General features: G+C 36.8%; 1 protein-coding gene across 1 annotated transcript; it reads left to right on the plus strand.

The window, feature by feature from the left end:
- Positions 1–6,378: 6,378 nt before the first annotated feature.
- On the plus strand, positions 6,379–19,682 carry LOC116512286 (carbonic anhydrase 13-like). Its single transcript, XM_032222699.1, has 7 exons — positions 6,379–6,582; positions 12,200–12,397; positions 12,985–13,103; positions 16,252–16,347; positions 16,660–16,722; positions 17,579–17,734; positions 18,311–19,682. Exons 1-7 carry the CDS (start codon positions 6,552–6,554, stop codon positions 18,422–18,424), a joined length of 777 nt encoding a protein of 258 aa, XP_032078590.1. The 5' UTR covers positions 6,379–6,551; the 3' UTR covers positions 18,425–19,682.
- The last annotated feature ends 1,841 nt before the right edge of the window (positions 19,683–21,523 follow it).

The following is a 21,523-nucleotide window of genomic DNA, read 5'->3' on the forward strand; positions in this document are numbered from 1 at the left end:
CCAAACAGTAGACCTTTGGCTGGATACCTAAACAGACTTGTGGGCCATTTTGTCTCCTCTGGCTTCTGAGTTATCACCATCTGTTGAGCACACCTTCCTTCTAAGTCAGAAAACTGGATGTTTTCATCTGCTGTAATCACCATGAGGCTCTGCGACATCAGTCCTTTAATGGGATATGAGGAGCTCCAGACTTTCCTCAAGTATTGCAACGTTCATAAAACATGTACAATATTCTTTACCAACAATCTCTTGTGCTCATCACTAACTTTCATGTTCAATCTGTCCATGTATGTTTTTGTGTGAAAGGTTATCAATCTTCTGACCTTCCTGTGAGTTCTCTGTGGGCATAGGGTTAATTATTGCGGAATAGGTCATCAATTTTATTTGTTACTAACCATAAAATCTTCCTGCAAAGCCCACATTATTAATAACTTTTTATGATGATACAGCATTACAATTAAAATTATATCTTATATGAATATCAGTCATGCTAATTTAATATACAGCTGGCAAGCTGTTCATATTAAAAGATATGCTTGTCAAATAGCAGATTGAATAAGGACTATACGTAATAAAATATTTGGTAATCTCAGTACAGTAGTTGTTTTGATAAGATGGCTTTAAAATCTATGTTCACATTGCAAAATCAATACAGGAGAATATTTGTAGCACAGGGTTGAAATGAGGGGTTCTTGGTCCTCTCTGAGATTGGTTGTTTTCTTACCCAAACTAGGGGTGTACCAAACTAGATACAGTAACATTATCAGAGCTAGAACTGATTGCAATATTAATAGCAAACTGAAGATGGCGATAAATGCCTAAGTTACAATTCTTGGGGCTTGTGGCTCAGACCAACTTCCATGTTGTCCATCATTGTTTTACATGTAGAGACCAGATATCACTCACAAATAGGGCAGTAAGACATTTAGTTTTCCCCATTGCTGCCTTATAAGTGGGGAGAGGACTGGTATTCCATTGCATTATGCCATAAATGAAAATCCAATTTGGTTATAATAGTCTGAGTCAAGGTGTGCTGTGGAATCAGCTGATAAAAGAACTGAATATAAATTTAGACTGCAGACAAGGAATGGCACATTTAAATACATCAAAACTTTGAAAAGAAGAAACATGCTTTCTCATTCCTTATCATGCTAGTTTCTACGTGTTGGAAATGCATTTTTAAAAAGTATCCAAAAAGTTGTGATGCCTCCTCTATCCAGTGGTGAGTTGCCATTTTTTTTTACTACGCAGAGGTGTCCCAGCGGGTGGGCAGAGCCTTCCACCGCTGCTACTACCAGTTCGCCCTATCTGGGCCGAACCAGGAGCAGCTCACCTCTGCCTCTATCCTCAGTCTGCTTTGTCATCAGTCCTCAAGTAAGTACCTCAGTATACCTTTGAATTTAGTTTATTTTTCAGCCAGAATAAGATGTGGATTGAGTTTTTAAATTTAGCATTTAGGATTTTTCAGTGTATCATATTGTTCTTACCTTTGTCTCCCATTAGACTGGTCTATGTCATAGATTACTAAAGTAATATTAGTCTAATCTAAGTATTAGTCTAATCTAATACTAATCTTAGTATTAGTCTGGCTGCTTAACTACTGCCCCAACTAACTCTCCTTTTATTTAATTTTTAATTAATTTTTATCCTGCATTTATTATTTTATAAATAAAGCAGCAAATATACCTTCCTCCTCCCATTTTTCCCAAGAACAAACCTGTAAGGTGGACTAGGCTGAGAGAGTGACTGGAATTCTCCTGGTTTCTAGTCTTCTATGCCTTAATCCATAAACCAAACTGGTTCTCTAAACTTCCTATTCTTAAAATACAGATATTATTTTATTTGTATCATTTGATATCTGTATTTAAAATAAAGGTAGCCTTAATTTACATAACCACTTAAGGGAAGCTTTTGACAGATTCTAAAAACCATGGACATCATAAGAGGACAGTTAGCCAAAAATTAGAAGTTTGGTAATGACTGTTCAGAACTATATAATTTAATGGAATTAAAAGCAAAGCTTTTGTGAGCGACAGCTCACTTTGTCAGATGCACAGAGTGACTTATTGGTGATGCATTAAAATCAGGATAAGGCAGAGGAGGAAAGTGTGTGGGGAACAGAGGTAATTATGCAAATGTAGGTCACAATACATGTAAAATAGGTTACAAATGACTTATCAACTAACAATTGTAATGTGGTAAAATCTCACTTACTTCAAAATATTTCAGGCACGAAGCAGAATTTAGGACTCTGTCGTGGAAGAAATTCAAGAGCACTGAGAAAGAACAAAGATCCTGAATTCTTGACCTGGATGAAATACTTCCTAGCTACCCTGAATGCCTTCTTGTCTGCTATCCAAATGTTTGAGCCAGTTAAGGTTATTTTTCCTTATTCTCTTCCACTAAAAGACCACCTACTCTGCTAAGATCATCTTATTTAAGCAGTGTACTCCTGCTGCCGCTTTCAAAGAAATTTTCTTATTTCGAAGATCTCCAGTGTGACAGTGGGACCCTTGTGATAATAGAAGAAAAGGAGCACTGAAAGTAAGGACAGCTTTCAGATGTATTTCTCTTACAACTCTCACTGTAACAGGAGAGAAGTGCAACATCAAAGACTTAAGGGATCACAGGGCAATTGAGAACAAGCCTAGGACAAATCACTACAGCTTGAACTGCTCTCCCCTCTTCTGATTTTAGCACAAAGCAGAGTTTCATTTAGGAAGGTCCCTCTGGGAGTTAATGGTGGGTTCCTATCGGTTCAGACTGGTTTGGCCGAACCGGTAATGGTTTGGTGGCCTGGGTCACTGGAACTGGCAGTGACCCAGGCCTGCCACGCCCCTGAACTGGTTCCCAGGCAGCACCGTAGGCGCCGCCATCTTGTTTTTCAGATCTTCCAATGCGCAGAACAATTTTAATTGCGCTGTGCATCCACCCATAGCGCGCGCATGAGGAAACCAGCAGTAGTGCCTGCCGGAACCCACCCCTACAGGGAGCGAAGAATGAGGATCTCCCAGGTTTTTTTCTTTTTTCATTACCATACCAAGAGAACAGAGTCCTAGAGTTAGTGGCCATTGGATTTTGTATTATGATACAAAAGAAATGCATTCCTAACCTGTAAGGATTTTAGTTCACTCAACAAACTGCAAGCTGTCAATACGACAATTGGTTAATCATCATCATATATGCCGAAGCATTTGAAATGCTAAATTGGGTTTTCCTACACAAGCAAACAATAATCCTCAACATATATAATGCATTTTTAGCACATTACAATTAATCAGGTATTTATAATTTGTTTTATGTATAACCTGTGCCTGTGTAACCACTCTACCTTCTGCCCCCTTCTCTGCCCCTCACCTTATCCCAATTTAAATACTACACCAAATCAGTCTAGTCATGACATTGCATCTGATGAAGTGACCTATGGCTCATAAAAGCTTATGACTTCTCAGACAATTTGTTAATCTGAAAAGGTGTTATCAGACTCCTCCTGATTTTAAAATTGAGAAATATAAGAAGGCCAGGACGTTTTAGTGTTTTACTTTAAGAAGACACACACACACACACACACACACACACACACACACACACACATATTAGTGTTGCACAATACAAGTAGTCCTCGCCTTACAACAGTAGTTTAGTGATTGTTCAAAGTTACGGTGGCACTGAAAAAAGTTATTTATGACCATTTTTCACAGTTATGACCTTTGCAGCATCCCATGATCATGCGATCAAAATTCAAATGCTTGGCAACTGGTTCATATTTATGACCGTTGCTGTGTCCCAAGGTCATGTGACCCCCTTTTGCAACCTCCTGACAAGCAAATAAATGGAAAAGCCAGATTCACTTAACAAGTTACTTACCTATCAACTGCAGTGATTCACTTAACAATTGAGGCAGGAAAGGTCATTAAATGGGACAAAACTAACTTAACAAATGTCTCACTTAACAACAGAAATGTTGGACTAATTATAGTCATAAGTCAAGGACTACCTGTACTGCTGAGTTTCATACATTACACATCCTAAGCAAGGGTTTTAGAGACATGTTGAGTTCTGGTCGGCTAACCGTAGTACAAAGAAAAAAATTATGAGTGAAATCTTGTACTACACAATGCCAAAATCAAAGAAACTGCATTAAGATTTAACACTGAAATAAGCAATTCTGGTATTTCATGATTGTTTGGTCAACCCCGGTTTCCTATTGTAGCACCAATTAGAATATTAAAACGAAAGGGAGTGGACAAGTCAGTCTTATCTCTCCGGCCAATATTTTGCACATTATCTTATCGTTCTCATGTGTCCCTTTATATCTGTATCCTTAACAATTATCTCCCTCTAGCTGTCTTAGAACTGTGGAAGAGATAAAACAACACCCAGCAATAAACCTCTGGTTGACTGTGTTCATTTCATGCATACACAATGCAAGCTGTTCGATCTGCAAGAGCTACTCAGCACCTGCTGTATAACTGTTTTGTCTGAACTAGATAGATTGCAGAAATAAAACTCCATTTAGAATAGAAGTTTAAAGTCGACTGGATGACCTTTATAAATCTCATTCAACATGAAAAATGATTGCAATTCATACATAACCATATTTCCAAACAGAATTGATGCTAAACCTTCACGTAGATTGTAGAACAATATATAATATGTATGCATGATAATATATCTTTCTTAATCCAGATAGGCAAATATAAAACTACCTGCAATGTTGTGCAGTATATTATATATGCACATGGATATTACGTAACCTAACAAACTAGCTGCAAACATTGCCCACAAGCTATATCAGACATATAATCTAATCAATGTTCTCATTTTCTAAACCAGAAAGGATCATATGGGTAATGGTGCACCTATTGCAAAGGAGATGAAATAAATATTGCCAACATCCAACTTTTGTGTAAAAACTGATTTCTAGAAGCAGAAAAAATTATCTCAACTGCAAGTGACAAATATACCATAAACTCTGACAAAATTAAATCCGCTATAAAAGTCCTTTTAAAATAAGGCTTATAATTTGTTCCTAGCTAGAACTGACAGCTGCTGCAAGTAGGAAGAGTAGAGGCAGTTGAAGAAAAGGTGGGGAAGGAGAGTTGAAGGTGTCCTACATCATGGTTTACCTTATCTCGACCAAACTGGGTGCACTAATTAACATGGAATCCCTGCCTGTGTTGATTTCTATAAAGCCAGTCATGGTATACTGATATAATTATGCATTGGTTGAGAGTTTGGGAGTTCTTGCCAGCTAGAGAGATGAAATGTAGACAATTTGTGAGGAAAGGGGAGAAAAAACTGTCCGACAGTAGCCTTTAGACTCTCCGAACTCCTGCATGCCCTTCAGTGGCATACATCAGCCTTACCTTCCCCAACCTGGTGGTCTCCCTTTGTTAAGAAATCTCCGTTATTCCTAGTTGGCCAAGATGACGGGAGTTGTAGTCTATTGTAGTCTAACAATGTTGGAGAATGTGGGGAATGCAGGTCTGTAAATATAGGTAGTCCTCGACTTACGACCACAATTGAGCCCAGAATTTAGGTTGGTAAGTGAGAAATTGATTAAGTGAATTTTGCTCCATTTTACGAGTTTTCTTGCCACATTTGTTACCTGAATCATTGCAGTTGTTAAATTATGATTGTTAAACATGATTGTTAAGTGAATCTGGCTTCCCCATTGATTTTGCTTGTCAGAAGGTCACAAAAGACTTTGCTTGTCAGAAGGTTGCAGCCCAGGACACTCATAACCTTCATAAATATGAACCAATTTTCAAGCATCCAATTGTAAATCACCTGACCATGGGGATGCTGCAATGGTCATAAATGTGAAAAATTAGTCATAAGTCACTTTTTCAGTGCTGTTTAACTTCAAACGGTCACTAAACAAACTGTTGTAAGTCAAGTACTACCTGTATTGATTTCTTGGGATTTTGCAAAAAAGAAAACAATCTTTCAATCCCTTCTGTTTTTCTTTCAGGACCCTGGGAGCTCCTATCTCGAGAAGACAGGGCACAATCCGATCTGATTCCGAAGGTTGCACCGCACTTTTTCCTTAACACGCAGCATGTTTTAGATGCTGCGATGCAAAAGCTCACTAGCTCGGTGAGTGAGATGGGCGGTATCTAAATTTGACAAATAAATAATAAATAATAATAAAGGCTATCTAAACTTGGACTCCCCTCCCCCTGGCTTTTGGAAAAGAGCGCGTCTGAAGAACTGGGACCCCGAACGCAGCACCCGCGTAAGCCGTGTAGCCTGGGGTGCCTTCCTTTCCCGAGCCGCGTAACTCCCTTCCCAAGTGACGTTGCCCGAATGGGGGCTGCTCGCTGACCGGCCCACCTGGAGGCCAAAGGCGGCGGCGCAGCGACGGCTGGCACGAGGGAGATAAAAGGGCGTCGCGGGGCTTTGCTGGGCACGAGCTTCTCACCCCGGGGAGAATCGTCCTCCTCCTGCTGCTGCCGCTGCCGCCGCTCCTGGTCTGCACCCATTTGACACCGAGACGGGTATTCGCCTTTCTGCAACGCCTCCATCCCGTTAAGCAGACTAAAGTCATGTTACACTGGGGATACGAGGAAGACAACGGTGAGGAGGAGAGCTAGTGGCTCTCTGGGGGAAATAGATGTAGCGGGTGGGCTGTCGGGAGACTGTGCCCGAGGGCCAGGACAGGAGAGGCTCTGCTGAAGATCACCACCACCACCTTTCTGCTCCTCACATGCCCACTTCTTTCCTTCTGTTGGATGGGAGAAGGTAGAAGGGGTTCCCTTCCTAGGCCGTTGCGCCTTCGAGCAACTTCCACTAGACGTGCGACCTCTCTCTCTTCCATTTCGCGTGTTTCCTCGGGAGAACGCCTGTTTTCCAATGGGACGGGGTTTACTTCCCAAAAAGTACCAATGGAATTTATTACAACCGCGAAATGAACATTTCTTTCTTTCTTTCTTTCTTTCTTTCCTTCCTCCCTTTCTCTCTCTCTCTCCCCCCCTCTCTTCCTCTCTTTCTTTCTTTCTCCCTCCCTCCCTCCGTTATTCCTTTGGAAGCCAAATTTCTAAAAGTTTTGCAGGTGTCTTAGTTTTTGTGAGTTAGAGTACATTTTGCCTGAGTCTGGATATCTTTTGAGATTAAAGGAAATTTCTTGATCATGATGAAATTTCTTAATCATAAATTTAAAGCTTCAAAATTAGAACAAAATGTAAAAATGTGTTTTAAGGATATTGCATAACAAATTATTTTTCTCACTCAATCATCTAATTCTTTTCTATTTAGCCATAATTTTGGAGGAAAAAAGAATGTTCACCAGTGATCTCCAGGGATCTGTGGAGAGACTAAATCATAAGTTACCTTAAATTGCTCCAATATTAAAGAAATATCAAAAATCTTGATTTTTAAAATTGCCCTTACTCTATTGTTCCTAAAAAGAGAAAGAAACAGCATTATACTGTTCACCCGAGTGGTTTGGAGCATTTAAGATATGCTAAGTGAGATAAGGCAATTTATTGTTCTCCCATATTTTGATTCTTTTTTTGCTATATGTAATGTTAAGAATCACAATAAATATTCTTCAATAGAGAGTTGTATTAATGATATTTGGATTAAATCTCAAAGTTCATGATTTGCACATTCTATGTTTCTGTTCTATCTCTGTACTTCAGAACTTATTCCATTAAAATTAATATCAGGGCAGGGAAAATATTAAACTGAGTTCACAGATATTCTTAAATTTCATTTTAGTTCAGCTCCAGTTCTTAAATGTCACATGTGAATTTTGTTCATGTTGTATTTCAAAAGAGAAATGCATATTATCATCAATACTGCTTTTTAGTTACTTCTACGTTAGAACCAAAGCAAATTAAAAACATGGTGCATTTGGAGCTGTTGAAACCTGAAAGTGATTTTGAACAATGTTGAAGGAATACACGAAAGATTCATGAAACATTTATTAAATATTCTATTATTAATATATTGTCATCACCCTCAAATGTTTCTTCTGTAAAGACCTCTTTGATTTTTCCGGTACAAATATATTTTTGGAGGGGTTCTAAGTTTCTGGGTGTTTTGTTGACGAGTTTAGAACAACTCTGATTTTGGGTACTCTCTTGCTGTCTGTGATGGACAGGTTTTAGTAACAGATTTAGAAAGACTTTTTAAAATGTACCATGGCTTACTGGATATGTACATACTACATTAATACAGCTAATGAAAGACTTCAATTTGGGATGTTGTTGTCTAATCTCGATGATACAGCATGTTGGATGACGTCTGTTTAAGAAGCAAAGCGTTAAAGATAATCTTCCAGAACTTTGTGTCCTGCTTCATAAGGAAGAACTTTGAAAGGTTATTAGAAGTCTGGGTGCTACATCTAAGAGACATTGCTTTGGTGGACTAAATAGTTGATGCATATCAAGATTATCCAACAGTTAACATGTCAATTTATTTCCACTCTCAGTAGGGGCGCCACTTTTAATATGGTGGCGTTCCTAGGTTTGAGAATTTAACAATATCAAAGCTTTGTAAAACTTTGTCTTTTTAATATCAGCGACTCCAGTTGTGTTGTTGTGATCATACAAACACACAAAGCATTTTTGGAAGTTCCACATTAATTTCCTATACTTAGATGTTTTATATTACTTAGGTTGTGGCTACTTATTGGAAGGAAGATTTATATTAGCTTTTATAACTATTCACTTGTATACATTTTTCCATTCACATTTATTCCTTGGCGAATAAATTATCACTACATTCTCATTGTAATTACCCAGATTAATAACATCATGCTTTCATTGAATTAAAAAGTTTGTGGCAAACCATTCCTATTATCATTTTTAGTAAACACCCTGGAAATTCCTCTTGAATAAAATCTCCATAGGATTGGCTTCTAAATCAGCATGCTGGCATTTAAGATTTAGTAAATTTAAAGTATTTGGTGAGCAAGTATTTGGTTGCCTATTCCTTATTTGATACACATATGCAAGCATAAAATTACTTAAGCAATCAGTACACTAAGCTTCTGTATATCTTTTTTTGATACTGAATGATAAATAGTAAATGATATAAATGATCTTTCAAGAATGTAAAACAAAATAGCTGACTCTTTTTGAAGTACGGTTTGACATTGCGTAATGGTATGAAACAATGCAAAAGATAATCTTGGTGGGACAGAAATATGGTTGACGTAAAACAGACAGTGTGTCCAAGAGGTGATAAGGAATTTGATAATGTATTTTTTCTTCCAGAATTAGAAGTACAGAAGGTTAAGATACTATTTTATTAGACTAAAGGACTTTAGGCAAGCCAATAATCTCTCATCTCATCTATCTTACTAAGATCTTGATGAAAAATTTTGAACAATTTCTGAACGATATTGCTGATAAATTCTGACCAGAGTAATATAAAATATTAAGCATGAATTGGGTTTTCTTGTGTTGGGAAATACAAACATAGGTTTGGGGATTTCATAATTCCCTATCAATATTTGACAAACCAAACAGAATTCCTTGTGATTAAAACTCTATGAAGGAATCTTGTGTTTAGATAGAAATCTTGCTTTGAAGACTTAAGATAGTAGATTAATTAAAAACTGATTTTAGTCATTTCCAAAAAATATTACGAGCTATTTCAAGGAAATGGAGAAAACATGTAGGCTGAGTACATTTTTTTCTTGGTTTGAGAATTGGATTACATGCTGTACAGTTTTTCAAGAACTTAATTCCAAAGTAGGTAGGACCGACTCTATTTGGGGCGTGGGGTGTGGGGTGTTAGGATTACGATCCATTCCCCAATCAGTCATTTTATCTCTTAATAATGAAAAAAAAGAGAAAGGCCCTAATTTTTTGGTACCACTCCAAAGGGCTTAATGGCAAGCTGATTTTGCATTACAATACAATAGCAGAGTTGGAAAGAACCTTGGAGGTCTTCTAGTCCAACCCCCTGCCTAGGCAGGAAACCCTATACAGTTCCAGAACAAATGGCTATCCAACATCTTCTTAAAGACTTCCAGTGTTGGGGCATTCACAACTTCTGGAGGCAAGCTGTTCCACTGATTAATTGTTCTAACTGTCAGGAAATTTCTCCTCAGTTCTAAGTTGCTTCTCTCCTTGATTAGTTTCTACACATTACTTCTTGTTCTACCCTCAGGTGCCTTGCAGAATAGTTTGACTCCCTCTTCTTTGTGGCAACCCCTGAGATATTGGAACACTACTATCATGTCTCCCCTAGTCCTTCTTTTCATTAAACTAGACATACCTAGTTCCTGCAATCGTTCTTCATGTTTTAATCTCCAGGCCCCTAATCATCTTTGTTGCTCTTCTCTGCACTCTCTAGCGTCTCCACATCTTTTCTATATTGTGGCGACCAAAACTGAATGCAGTATTCCAAGTGTGGCCTTACCAAGGCATTATAAAGTGGTGTTAACACTTCACGTGATCTTGATTCTATCCCTCTGTTTATGCAGCCTAGAACTGTGTTGGTTTTTTTGGCAGCTGCTGCACACTGCTGGCTCATATTTAAATGGTTGTCCACTAAGACTCCAAGATCCCTCTCATTCCTGCTGAAGGAGATAAACTTAAAACAAATTCAAAGTTTGTGTGACCTACTGGTGTTGCATTAAAATCAGAATAAGGCAGAGGAGGAAAGTGTGTGTGTGTGTACAGAGGTAATTATGCAGATGCGTGTCACAGTGCAGGTAAAATAGGTTACAAATGACTTATCAACTAACAACTGTAATGTGGTAAAATCTCACCAAATTCCAAATTTGGCTAGAAGCATTTCTGACTGGCTGAAATAACAGAAGCATTTTCTGTTAATCCTTTCCCAAGGCAGAATTCTTCACTGAATGAAAAAGAATAACAACCATAACTCCATAATCTATTGCTCTTCATTTGTGTTGAGATTACACTTCCTAGAATTCCCATTAATTGTAATCAGCTATTATGGTGGGCTATTTCAGAGTAAGCAAGGCTGCCATTCACGGTATATTTTTAAGTAACATTTCATATTATGGCTAGTTTGTAAAACTGATCTAAATGTCAGGTACTTAAAATATTATTAGGATCAATAGCTGTAACTAATAGATATCTCTCTTTTTCCAAGAGTTGTACAGCTATTGTTTTATAATGCTTTTTCGTTTATCATAACATCACAATGCCTAACATTTTTATTACCTTATAATTCTTTCATATCTTTTGAAAAAAGCTGTGACAATTAAACTAGGATAACAAGTATATGCAATTAATATGCTGAGTACTTTGGTTTTATTTTATTTTCTGCCCTAGATTGGTATTTGTAAAGTTTGGTACTTTGAAAATTTAACTCCTGTTTTAAGAAGTATGTTCATAAGTCAAAATTCTGATTTTGCACATATGATAATGACTGGTAGACTGAGGCCTTGTTATTTTGGAATAAGTCACTCAGGTATTTTAGGGGGCAAATGTGGTTGATACAGGTTCTGTTGGCAAACTTAGGAAATCACCTTCTACATTTGAAAAAAAATGTATATAAACTATATGTACTAGTGAGAATGCAATTTTTAAAACTGTTCTTAGCATTTCTGTCATATACTATAGTCTAGTACCACAATTCTATCTTGCTGTATTGCATATATAAATCAGTTCTTTTGTGATGTTGAACTATTCTCTTTTCAAAGTGGCTGTACTATGTCAAGTTTGGAGATCAGTATGTGGGCTTCCTAACTAGGCAGAGCATCTTTTACAACCTTATCTGAAACTTTGATGAACCATTATTAATCTCTGTCTCTGAATAAAGTGCTTTCCATGTTACTGAACCAAAGTAAAGCATTATAGTTGTGTGAATGACAGATTAAATCATCTGATGGGTAAATGTTCTCTGAATCTATTGCATGTGTGTTAATTTCAGGTGTTTGCTGCATTCCTAATGACCAGAATGCCTGGAAGTAGGCAGAAAATGAACAGCTCTAGTGTTCTAACCTGCATCCTTGGGTATTCAATTCATTAGACTTAAGATATTTATGCAGAGGGCTGTCTTTCAGCCCTTAAAAGATGATGGGGTGGTATACATTCCATCCTTTTAAATCCAACCATTTTTATTTATTTTATATATTTTTTTAAAAAAGAAAAATAAGAAAATCCAGGTAGGTTCTTGTGCATTTTCTTATATGACAATTTCTTTGTTTGTCTGACTGTACCAAATGATATTCTGTAAACAATGTTTTTACTGTAATGTATTCTAGGACCTACTCACTGGAAGGAAATTTTCCCCATTGCTGATGGAGACCGTCAATCTCCCATTGATATTCACACTGAAGAGACTAAATATGACCCCAACCTGCTTCCCCTCAGCCCCAGCTATGATCCTTCCTCTGCTAAAGTCATACTCAATAATGGACACTCCACCAGTGTGGAATTTGATGACACTGAAAATAAATCAGGTTTGTTTTCTAGCAAATCTGTCTGATTTAATCCTCTAAATTGTATCTAAATTATAAGGCAGCTATTCTCCAAAGAAGATCCTTTTACCTTATCACTTGAGGGACTTTCAGTTACTTGTAATTGTCTAAATATGTTTGCATTCAAATGAGCTGTCCACATCTTTCTTGAATATGATTTTATCTGATTGGGTACAGAAAATTGGATAGCTTCCTAAAAGCCCTATTTAAAGTGGGCTAAATTCCTTTCTCAAACATGGCTTTCTCTCATCTTTGGCATTGTTAGTTTTATGTTGCTCTCATTTCATGGGAACAGTTCACATTTCCTTTGTAGTCACAAGAGTTTTTTTGCTTGCCTTTTTTTTCCTCTGTAGAGTGAATAGCAATTTTCAGGACAGTTATTTAGAAGGAAAAAAAGCATGCAGGGGAGATGCTAGCTTTCTAGTGCTAAGCTGGAACCTATTTAACATTCAATCATGGTTTTTTACATCAGTTTTGTGTTGGCCTTCAAGTAGTCTGAAAATATGCTTAAACGTTAAAAGTTTCCCATTCTCTGTTTAACAATAAGAATTATCATTATTTTTTTACAGTGCTAAGTGGGGGTCCACTCACTGGAAATTATAGGCTGCGACAAATCCACTTCCACTGGGGGGCTAATGATGACATTGGTTCTGAACATACTGTGGATGGAGCAAAATTCCCAGCAGAGGTAAAGTACTCCTCTGATCTGTTCTGAAGCAACAGGATTTATTTTTGCAGCATAATTAAAGCTGTCCTTTCTGAGATGACTGGTGTGATTTCAACAGTAAAAAATATTAATTTCCAATGGTAAATTTTTACCATAGTTGCATGTGTTTGATGCATGTGTTTAGTGATATTGGCCAACCAAAAATGTAGTTGGTCAAGTTCAGGCAGGAAAATATAGCACTATATGATGAATTTATTATTTAGTTGGAAAACTTTAGTTCCTAAAAAGTAAATTTTGTAATTTAAAACTAGTCTGGCTGGGACATTTTTACTGAATCTTGTATATTGATCATATCCTTGATAGTAAATTCCATGGATTTCCATGGGAATTACTCCCAATCACATCTGCTTAGAATTGCACATCAGTGGGGTTTTCTTTAATTAAAACCTATGCTTTTGATTATTTCTGGTTGCTGTGGAAAGTGTTTTTGTGTGTTCTCAGTAACATTTCCATATTGCCTTTCATTTATGTTTAATGCACAGTATGTTTTTAGTTATTTTGCTACTAGGGCATTTGTAGCCCATTGTAGATTTATTTTCTCGGCTTGCCACATGTCTTTGGACACTGAAATTTTTAAAGGAATGTACCTTTTGCCAAAAGCAGGTGGACAAACATGGGGAGTTATCCAATATTCTGACCCTCTCAGACACAACTGCTATGGATGCAAATTTTCCTTTAAAATATTCCAGTGTTCACTGTCCAGTGACATGGTAAAACTGTGGTGTAAAACATGGAGGCCCCAGAATTAATCAGCTCTTTGGGTTCATATTGGTGAACATCAGAACAAATAAAACTATATTGCAGGGGTGTCAAACTGGCTGCTGTGAACTGGATGTGTCACATGCAGGCCATGTCCACCCCTAGCTCTGCGAAGAGAGAAAAAAAATATGACAAAAGTCATGTGATGGCAACATGATGCCGCAGGTGTGACACCCATGCTGTATTGCATATCATTTTCTTCTTTGGGAATAACTATTGTAAAACCTTCTTGTCCACTGAAAATATAACTAGTATTCTAAAGATGCTCTGAAATAATAGGGCTTGACTCAATCTTTTGCATTTAAATTCCAAGATTTCCATTAGGTTTAATATTTTTTTGTTTTTCTTCTTTTCACTTCACTTCTCAGTACTTGGGAAGTATGTACTGATCTCAAATTGACCTTACGGTTTACTAAGCCGCCTAAGCAGCATAAACTTGCTGGAGGAAAATGCGGGTCAATTAAGCATCTGAGAATGCCTAACCTATAGATACTAAGCCTTTCCTTTTATATTTTTCCACAGTATTTGTGTCAGAGAGACTAAAACTCTTAGTAAAACAGATTAAAATGCTTTCTGTTGATGTTTTCAAAAAAACCAAGGGAAATAACACTATTTCCCTGTTGGCTGATTTATTGGTGTACTGGATGGGATTGAGACCATGCTGGGTGGAGATGAAGTGAGGTACATTATAGAACCAAATTCAAACACTGTAAATGTTCTGTTTTTATAGTACTGAAACAATTCTTTCAGATAGAAAGTATAATCTGGTTACAATCTCTGCCAATTTATTTTAATGTGTTTTCCATGTTGAAATGGAATTGCAAAAATGCTAAATGGAAAAGGCATTACTAATACATTAACATTTCCAATGATTGCTTTTCTCAACATGAAGTCCTCAAAAAGTATAAATTGCTTCTAGTTAACTAACATTAAGAGGGACACTTTTCTGTGGTGTTTTTTTAAAAATATTTCTGAAATGGAATAGTAGTTTGAAATAGAAGCACATGTTTCTATAATGCAAGAACTGAAGATTCAGAGAAATAATTTCCTTGATAAAATAAAGGAAGATGGAAAAATGCCTAAAATTAAGGGGGGGGAATCAGTTGGGGGGAAATGACATTTGCAGTGTTTAAAGACTTATGTTTTTCACAGGAACCAGGTGAGATGGAATATAACGAATTAATAAGAGGTGCTTAGAAAACAGATATATAGCTGGAAAGAAATAAGTTCCATCTAAGAAACCAAATGGAAGGAGAAAATATTTAAGAATGTTTAGTCAGTTTAAAAAGTTTTCCCTCTGCTGATTATCAAGAACCCACTAGAAACTCTCTTGATTGGGGGGGGAGAGACCTTGGATTTGAGAGAGTGTCAGGCTGATCATATGGTTGGAGACATGCCCAAAAGCTCAGTGAACAGATGTACGGTATTGAGATCCAGGAAGAAAACGCTCTTTGGCTCAAGAACGCACCTCTGCCAAATTGGCATATGCAGGAAGAAAGAGCTGCTCTTCAGACAGAAGACAACACTGTTCCTCTGGCAGATGATCTCTGTGGATCCAAAGTCCTGTTAATCTGAGGCAGCCTATCTCCTGGACCCAGGTGTTTCCAACAGGCTGCGGTACAGGACTGCTGAGGATGATGCATAAAAGAAACAGTCCTTAAAAGATTTCTCCAACAAGCTGTGGTTCAAGAGCGGTGGTAAGACAAGATACAGTACATTCATCCTTTAAAAGAGAAGCCACGGGCCATTGGGATGGGCCTCCCCCACAGTGTTTCAGGATTTTCTCGTGTCCTTTCTTGTTTGTTATTTTTCATTAATCTACAATAAAAGCCATTCCTGTTGAAAGCATTGGTTTCCTTTTTGTAAAATGTTCACAATATTTCAGGAGATATATATTGTCCAGATTTTTAAAGTGTGTGAGTGTTGACACCTTAAGATTCCAGATTAAGTAAACTGAGCCATTAGAACTTCTAGATTTTATTCATAATAATTTGCACCTACAAAGCAGCTCTCCTGCAAGGATGTTAAAGCCCTTGATCCAGTGCGTGTGAACCTAAGTATTTGTGAAAGCAAAATGAGGGTGGGAACACAGCTGGTGGGAGGGACTGGCATCTGCCACAGACTCTTATTATTTTTATAAACATGCCCCAAACTAGGACTGGCTAGAGTGGATCTTCAGAGCTTTGGACCAACGCGTGTGGAGCTTCCAAAGGACTACATGCATCAAGATGGCTTTTGGCTTCTTGTAAAAAAAAAAACCAATCACCTAGCTCCCAACACTCCATCATATGTTACATATGGCTAACTTCATAAAGTGATGATTAATTGTACTTGATTTCTTGCTTTTCAGCTTCATGTGGTGCATTGGAATGCAGATAAATACCCCAGCTTCGTTGAAGCTGCCCAGCAACCTGATGGGTTAGCAGTCATGGCTGTTTTCTTAAAAGTAAGGAAATAAAATGATATATATATATTTTCATTTAAAATGTAGGATGCAAAAGATCAGACTATCCAGGGGTGGGCTTCTGGCGGTTCGCAGGGGTTCGGGAGAACCTCTAGCTAAGATAATGTGCAGTTCGGAGAACCCCCAAATCCCATATATTTCCTTTCTTTTTAAACTTTCGAGATAATTTTTAAACTTTCCAGATAATCCTTTTGCTGACAAAAGTTAATGATAAAAACCAGTAAATAAAGTTTAAAGTCAATAAAACTTCATTTTCTCTCAGCCAAAGAAATGATCTTATATTTATATTTACAGTTGGGTGAATGCAATTCACAACTCAAAAAAATCACAGACGAACTGGATACCATTAAAATGAAGGTAAGGCAGACCAGGTCCTAGTTCTGTATATTCTTATTGGGATTGCAATGGAAGCTTTACTATTAAAAAAAACTGTTTCAGATCATAGATGGCAGACCTGTCTACACTTTTTATTGATTCACAGAGTTATGATTCCTTTGCTGGTAGTGTGGAAGACACAGAATCTCTATAAGTACAGATGATGAATCAAAATGCTAAATGTGCATGTTCTCTTTCCTGTTCCTCTCAGCTGCTTTAATAAGAGTACTGTGTAATAATTTCTAAGGTTCTCCATACAAATGAAGTGCTTTAAACCTCTCACAAGGACACTGTCTCTTGCCATTTACGGATAGTCTTTGTTTAACGGCCACTGTTGGGACTGGCAACTCCATTTTAAGCAAAGTGGTAAAACTGTAACGGCTCATGATCTTACTTCAGCTTTCCATTGCTTAACAGACCTGCGAAGATCATAAATGCTGTGATAAATCACAAAATGGTTACTTTTTCATCACTGTCATTAACGGCAAACAGTTGCTGTTCAAGGCAGTCCTAAATGAGGACTACCTTTAAAAGCATTAAAAGCTACCATATTTTGGCAGCAAAACATGCAAAACCTTTAGGTGGAAGTAGAGAGGATACAGAAAATGCTAATTCTGCCCTATAGGTATTGTCTATATATTTTCAGCCCAAATGTAAGAACAACCACAGAATAAATCTAAAAATCTCTATACTCATGGAGGCAAAACTGGAGAAGGAAAGGTATATTTTGGAAGCAGGAAGCATGTCACAGAAAGAAGAATCAACAGTGGAAGTTATATGCCACACAATGAGGCTGAAGAGGGCATTTGCTAATTCCTTCTATCTTTCTTTACTTCAGGGTAAACAACACAGGTTCACCAATTTTGATCCTTCCTGTCTTCTCCCTCATTCACTGGACTACTGGACATACCTTGGGTCTCTCACAGTCCCTCCACTTCTCGAGAGTGTCATTTGGATCATCCTTAGGGAACCTATAAGTGTTTGCTCTGAACAGGTATGTTTATTTTCCCATTTGAAATCTCTATTTAAAGGAGTTCTCATGAAGGTTTGCCATTTGTTATATTCTGATATCAGGAGTCTACATGGATCACCTATTAAAATCCAACTATTTTAACCACTCAGTCAATAGAGAAAATATATCTATGTGACTTATAAGAGTCGACATTGACATATTTAATCAATCAATATTAACCATTAAGGTGCAAGTATAATTAAGAACTCCTATATTCTATTTCGGTTCATTTTATTTAGGTGGCTTGTCAAAATGGTGAGATAGTAAATATGTTCTTGAGGCTTGTACATACTAAAAGTGCTTAAATGTTACAGTACAAATTAAATACATTCAGTTTATGTTTACAAATATTATGTAGGCATTGTTTCATAATAGCTCGTCATTCATTAACTCTGTTGTTGTTCAGTTGTTATATCTTTGTGGGGCTCAATTATAAATAATTGCTCATAAAAAAGCACAGGGTTATACTAATATGTGTCACCAGGAAGAAAAGTATGTACATGTGGAGTGCATTTTTGCATTAATTCTTGCTGAATATTGTATCTTTTTTATCCACAGCTGGCCAAATTTCGCAACCTCCTGTGTACTGGTGAAGGAGAGCATGCCTATTGCATGCTGAAAAACTTCAGACCACCACAGCCTTTAAGGGGGCGGGAAGTAAGAAGAAATTAAAGGAAGGATAATTTGTGATAGTAGTTGACCACTGTTATGGATGCAAAACCCATTTAAAATATTGATCTTATTTTTTAAAAAAGATATTTTAATTTGAAGCTTTTATTTTTAAATTGTAGGAATTTTTATGGAAATATTTGTGAGTAGAGTAGAGTAGAGTAGAGTAGAGTAGAGTAGAGTAGCCATTATTATGATTCCTGACAATTACAATATATAATCTTGCCCCTACAATATAAATCCCAAATAAAAATCTAGGGATTTGTATAAAATAACAGTAAATGCAAAGTATGTGTAAGTAGTGAGATGATAAGGAGAAATAGAACAGGAACTAAAATACTTATATTTTAATATAAGGATAATCAGGATATAACCACTATAATAAATATCTTTATATAATGATAAATATTACTATGTTTTAGTGATACAATATTTTTGTTCAATATTTGATTCACTATTTTAAATAGATTTTTTTGCAGTTTGACTATGCTAGAGAGTCAAGGCACTCCCTTTTTATTAAGAATATAATTAATAACATAAGATGTAATTGGATTGCAATATGATATAATCAATCAAATTTATTCTGAGTTGTAGTTAATATTAATATTACATTTTGTGGTCTGAATGAGCGTCATGCTGTTATTTGATTGTGCTGTTATTTGATTGTGGTGTAGCATGTTAAGTTTGAGTGACGAGGATTCAATAGATGTAATTTAGGGTTTGTGAATGAAATGACCTAACTAGGCAGAAGATTAAATGATTTAGTCTTCCACTCTGGGATTCTAACAATTTGTCTTCAAAACATCCTAGGAATTGAAGAAACTCAATAGGAAATTATTCAGCTAATTAGACTAGAAAGCAAGAATAGCAAGACACTTAAAAAATTCAAACAACTAAAAATATAATGATGGCAACACGTTTCTTTTTTAAAATCTTTTTATCAGTGATAAAACAAGGGTTTTTGCTTCCATTCAGAAGTGAATTTTGAATTGAAATGTGCTCGTTGAGTTATATAATCTGTATGCTAATTGGTTACATAAGGTTGTGAATGATGATTTGGAGATGGCATTGTTTCATATTTTTTAAAACTAAGGGTCTTAATATTTTCATGCTATTTAAATAATTTTATTAAAGCATTGTTAAGGAGTCAGCAGTAATTTTGAATCAAGGCAAGGAGTAAATGAACAATATTGGTCTATGCTCTTATATTAGACATTTTTTAAAGAAACGTTTACTGACAATAAATTAAGTTTTCTTCTAACAGTGTGTTTAACCATTATTTCAAATAATAGCTAATCATTTTAATCTTTTCAAATTTACATATTTTTAAATTTGTACATATGGAAAGAGAGACTAATTGCTCTTAATTTAGCAATTGCAATAAAATATATGAAACTAGATCCAATTTGAAACTATAATGGGATTAAATGTAATTTTACAATTAAGAACAAGATTAATTGAACCACAATCAGCATTTTATTCTAATTACATTTTCCTGCAAAGTTCCTGTTCTGACCCCCTTCCTCGCTCGTTAACAGACAATAGTCAGACAGACTTAAAAGGAAATAACTTTATCAGTCTCGGCTCATGCTGGCTGCGATCCCAAAATAAACCTTGATAAAGTCTCTTTCAAACAAGGATTACGCAGCAGAATGCAGAAACAAAACTCTTACAGCACCAAGTTTTCAAGAAGCAAAATCAGTTATCCAAGTGTCTCACAAACTCAAACAGGAACGGAACTGAATTCTCCATAAACAAACAACGACCCACGAATGAACGATGAATGTTGACTTCTGCAACCAGGGTGTGGCACCATCAATCCTTTTATCTCCAGAAGACAATACTAACGAGCCCCAGCTGCATTGTTATTCCTGCATCCCGACTCAACTCACAGCAAACTTCTGCTGTCACAACACTTCCCATTGAATGTAATGGAGCTCACTTTAGCATAGAATTCCATAAATATAGATAGCCTTGATTTGAGGCTCTTCCTCAAACACATGTTTATTTAGTTTTCAAATTAGAGTGCAGTCAGTGGGATCAATCAACAAACCCCAAAAAAATCTCAAAAAAAACCTGTAGTCTATTCATGAGGCTTAACTCCTTCCATTAAGCTACATCAGGAAAAATGCTGACTATGGTTCAGTTAATCTTTTCTGAGGCCAAGAAGATGTAGAAAAATAGGTCTCTCAAGACATTCCATTGTTTTAAGGGGAATTAAAAATAGAGAAACAGGTCGAATCATGGAAAAATGCATGATACATACACTGTTTCTGTATGTGTGTGTGGCAGTGTATCTTTGTGTGTTTTCCAGCCTATCTTGGGAAGAAAAAAGCTAGTAGGACAGGAAATGACAACTTCATGATTTGCTGTTGGGAAGATGCCAAAAAGAAGTCTCAATACAAGCCCAGTTTCCTACAAGGATAGTCCACAGAATATAGTCCCCAAACTCAAAATATTTGCCATAAAAATGGGTGAAGCTTTGATCACACCACTGTGGCTGTCATCTTGGCTGCAAAACTCCCTAATGCCCCAGTTGCTGGTAATTGACATCCAGTTTTTGAAATAGGTCAGGTGTCAGGGTAGCCTCCCTCAGTAACCAAGAAAGAAACCACTCAACTCCATTTTGCAGAATTAAGAGTACTTTTACTGGTTATGAGTAGATAGCAGCTAAGCAAAGCAAGATCTGAGGCAAAAGTGTGCGTAATCATAGATATCAATATGTGACCCAACTCCCTCCCCCTGGTAACCCCATCCCATAGTCCAATCCGCACACCCCTCAGGTGTCATGTGGGTTTCATCTTCAAAAAGCATCATCAGGTTGGTATGCTGGACAGTTGGCCTTGGCGGCAAATCCACTATCTGCAGCATGTGCAGTAGATGGTGAGAACAAACTCCTTTTTTACAATCACTCCTATACTGAAAACTTCCCCTCTGTACTGAAGCCACGAAATATTGGAAAAGGATTAAAAAATGGCTAAAAGAGGTTACTGGGGCAAACATGGAATGGAGACCTGAGAACCTTCTACTAAGCATTAAACCAGAAAACATAAGCAGTTCAATATGGCATTTGAGCCTACATATAATTGTGGCCGCAAGATA

The sequence above is a fragment of the Thamnophis elegans genome, chromosome 8, assembly GCF_009769535.1.
Source record: "Thamnophis elegans isolate rThaEle1 chromosome 8, rThaEle1.pri, whole genome shotgun sequence".
Taxonomy (NCBI): Eukaryota; Metazoa; Chordata; class Lepidosauria; order Squamata; family Colubridae; genus Thamnophis; species Thamnophis elegans.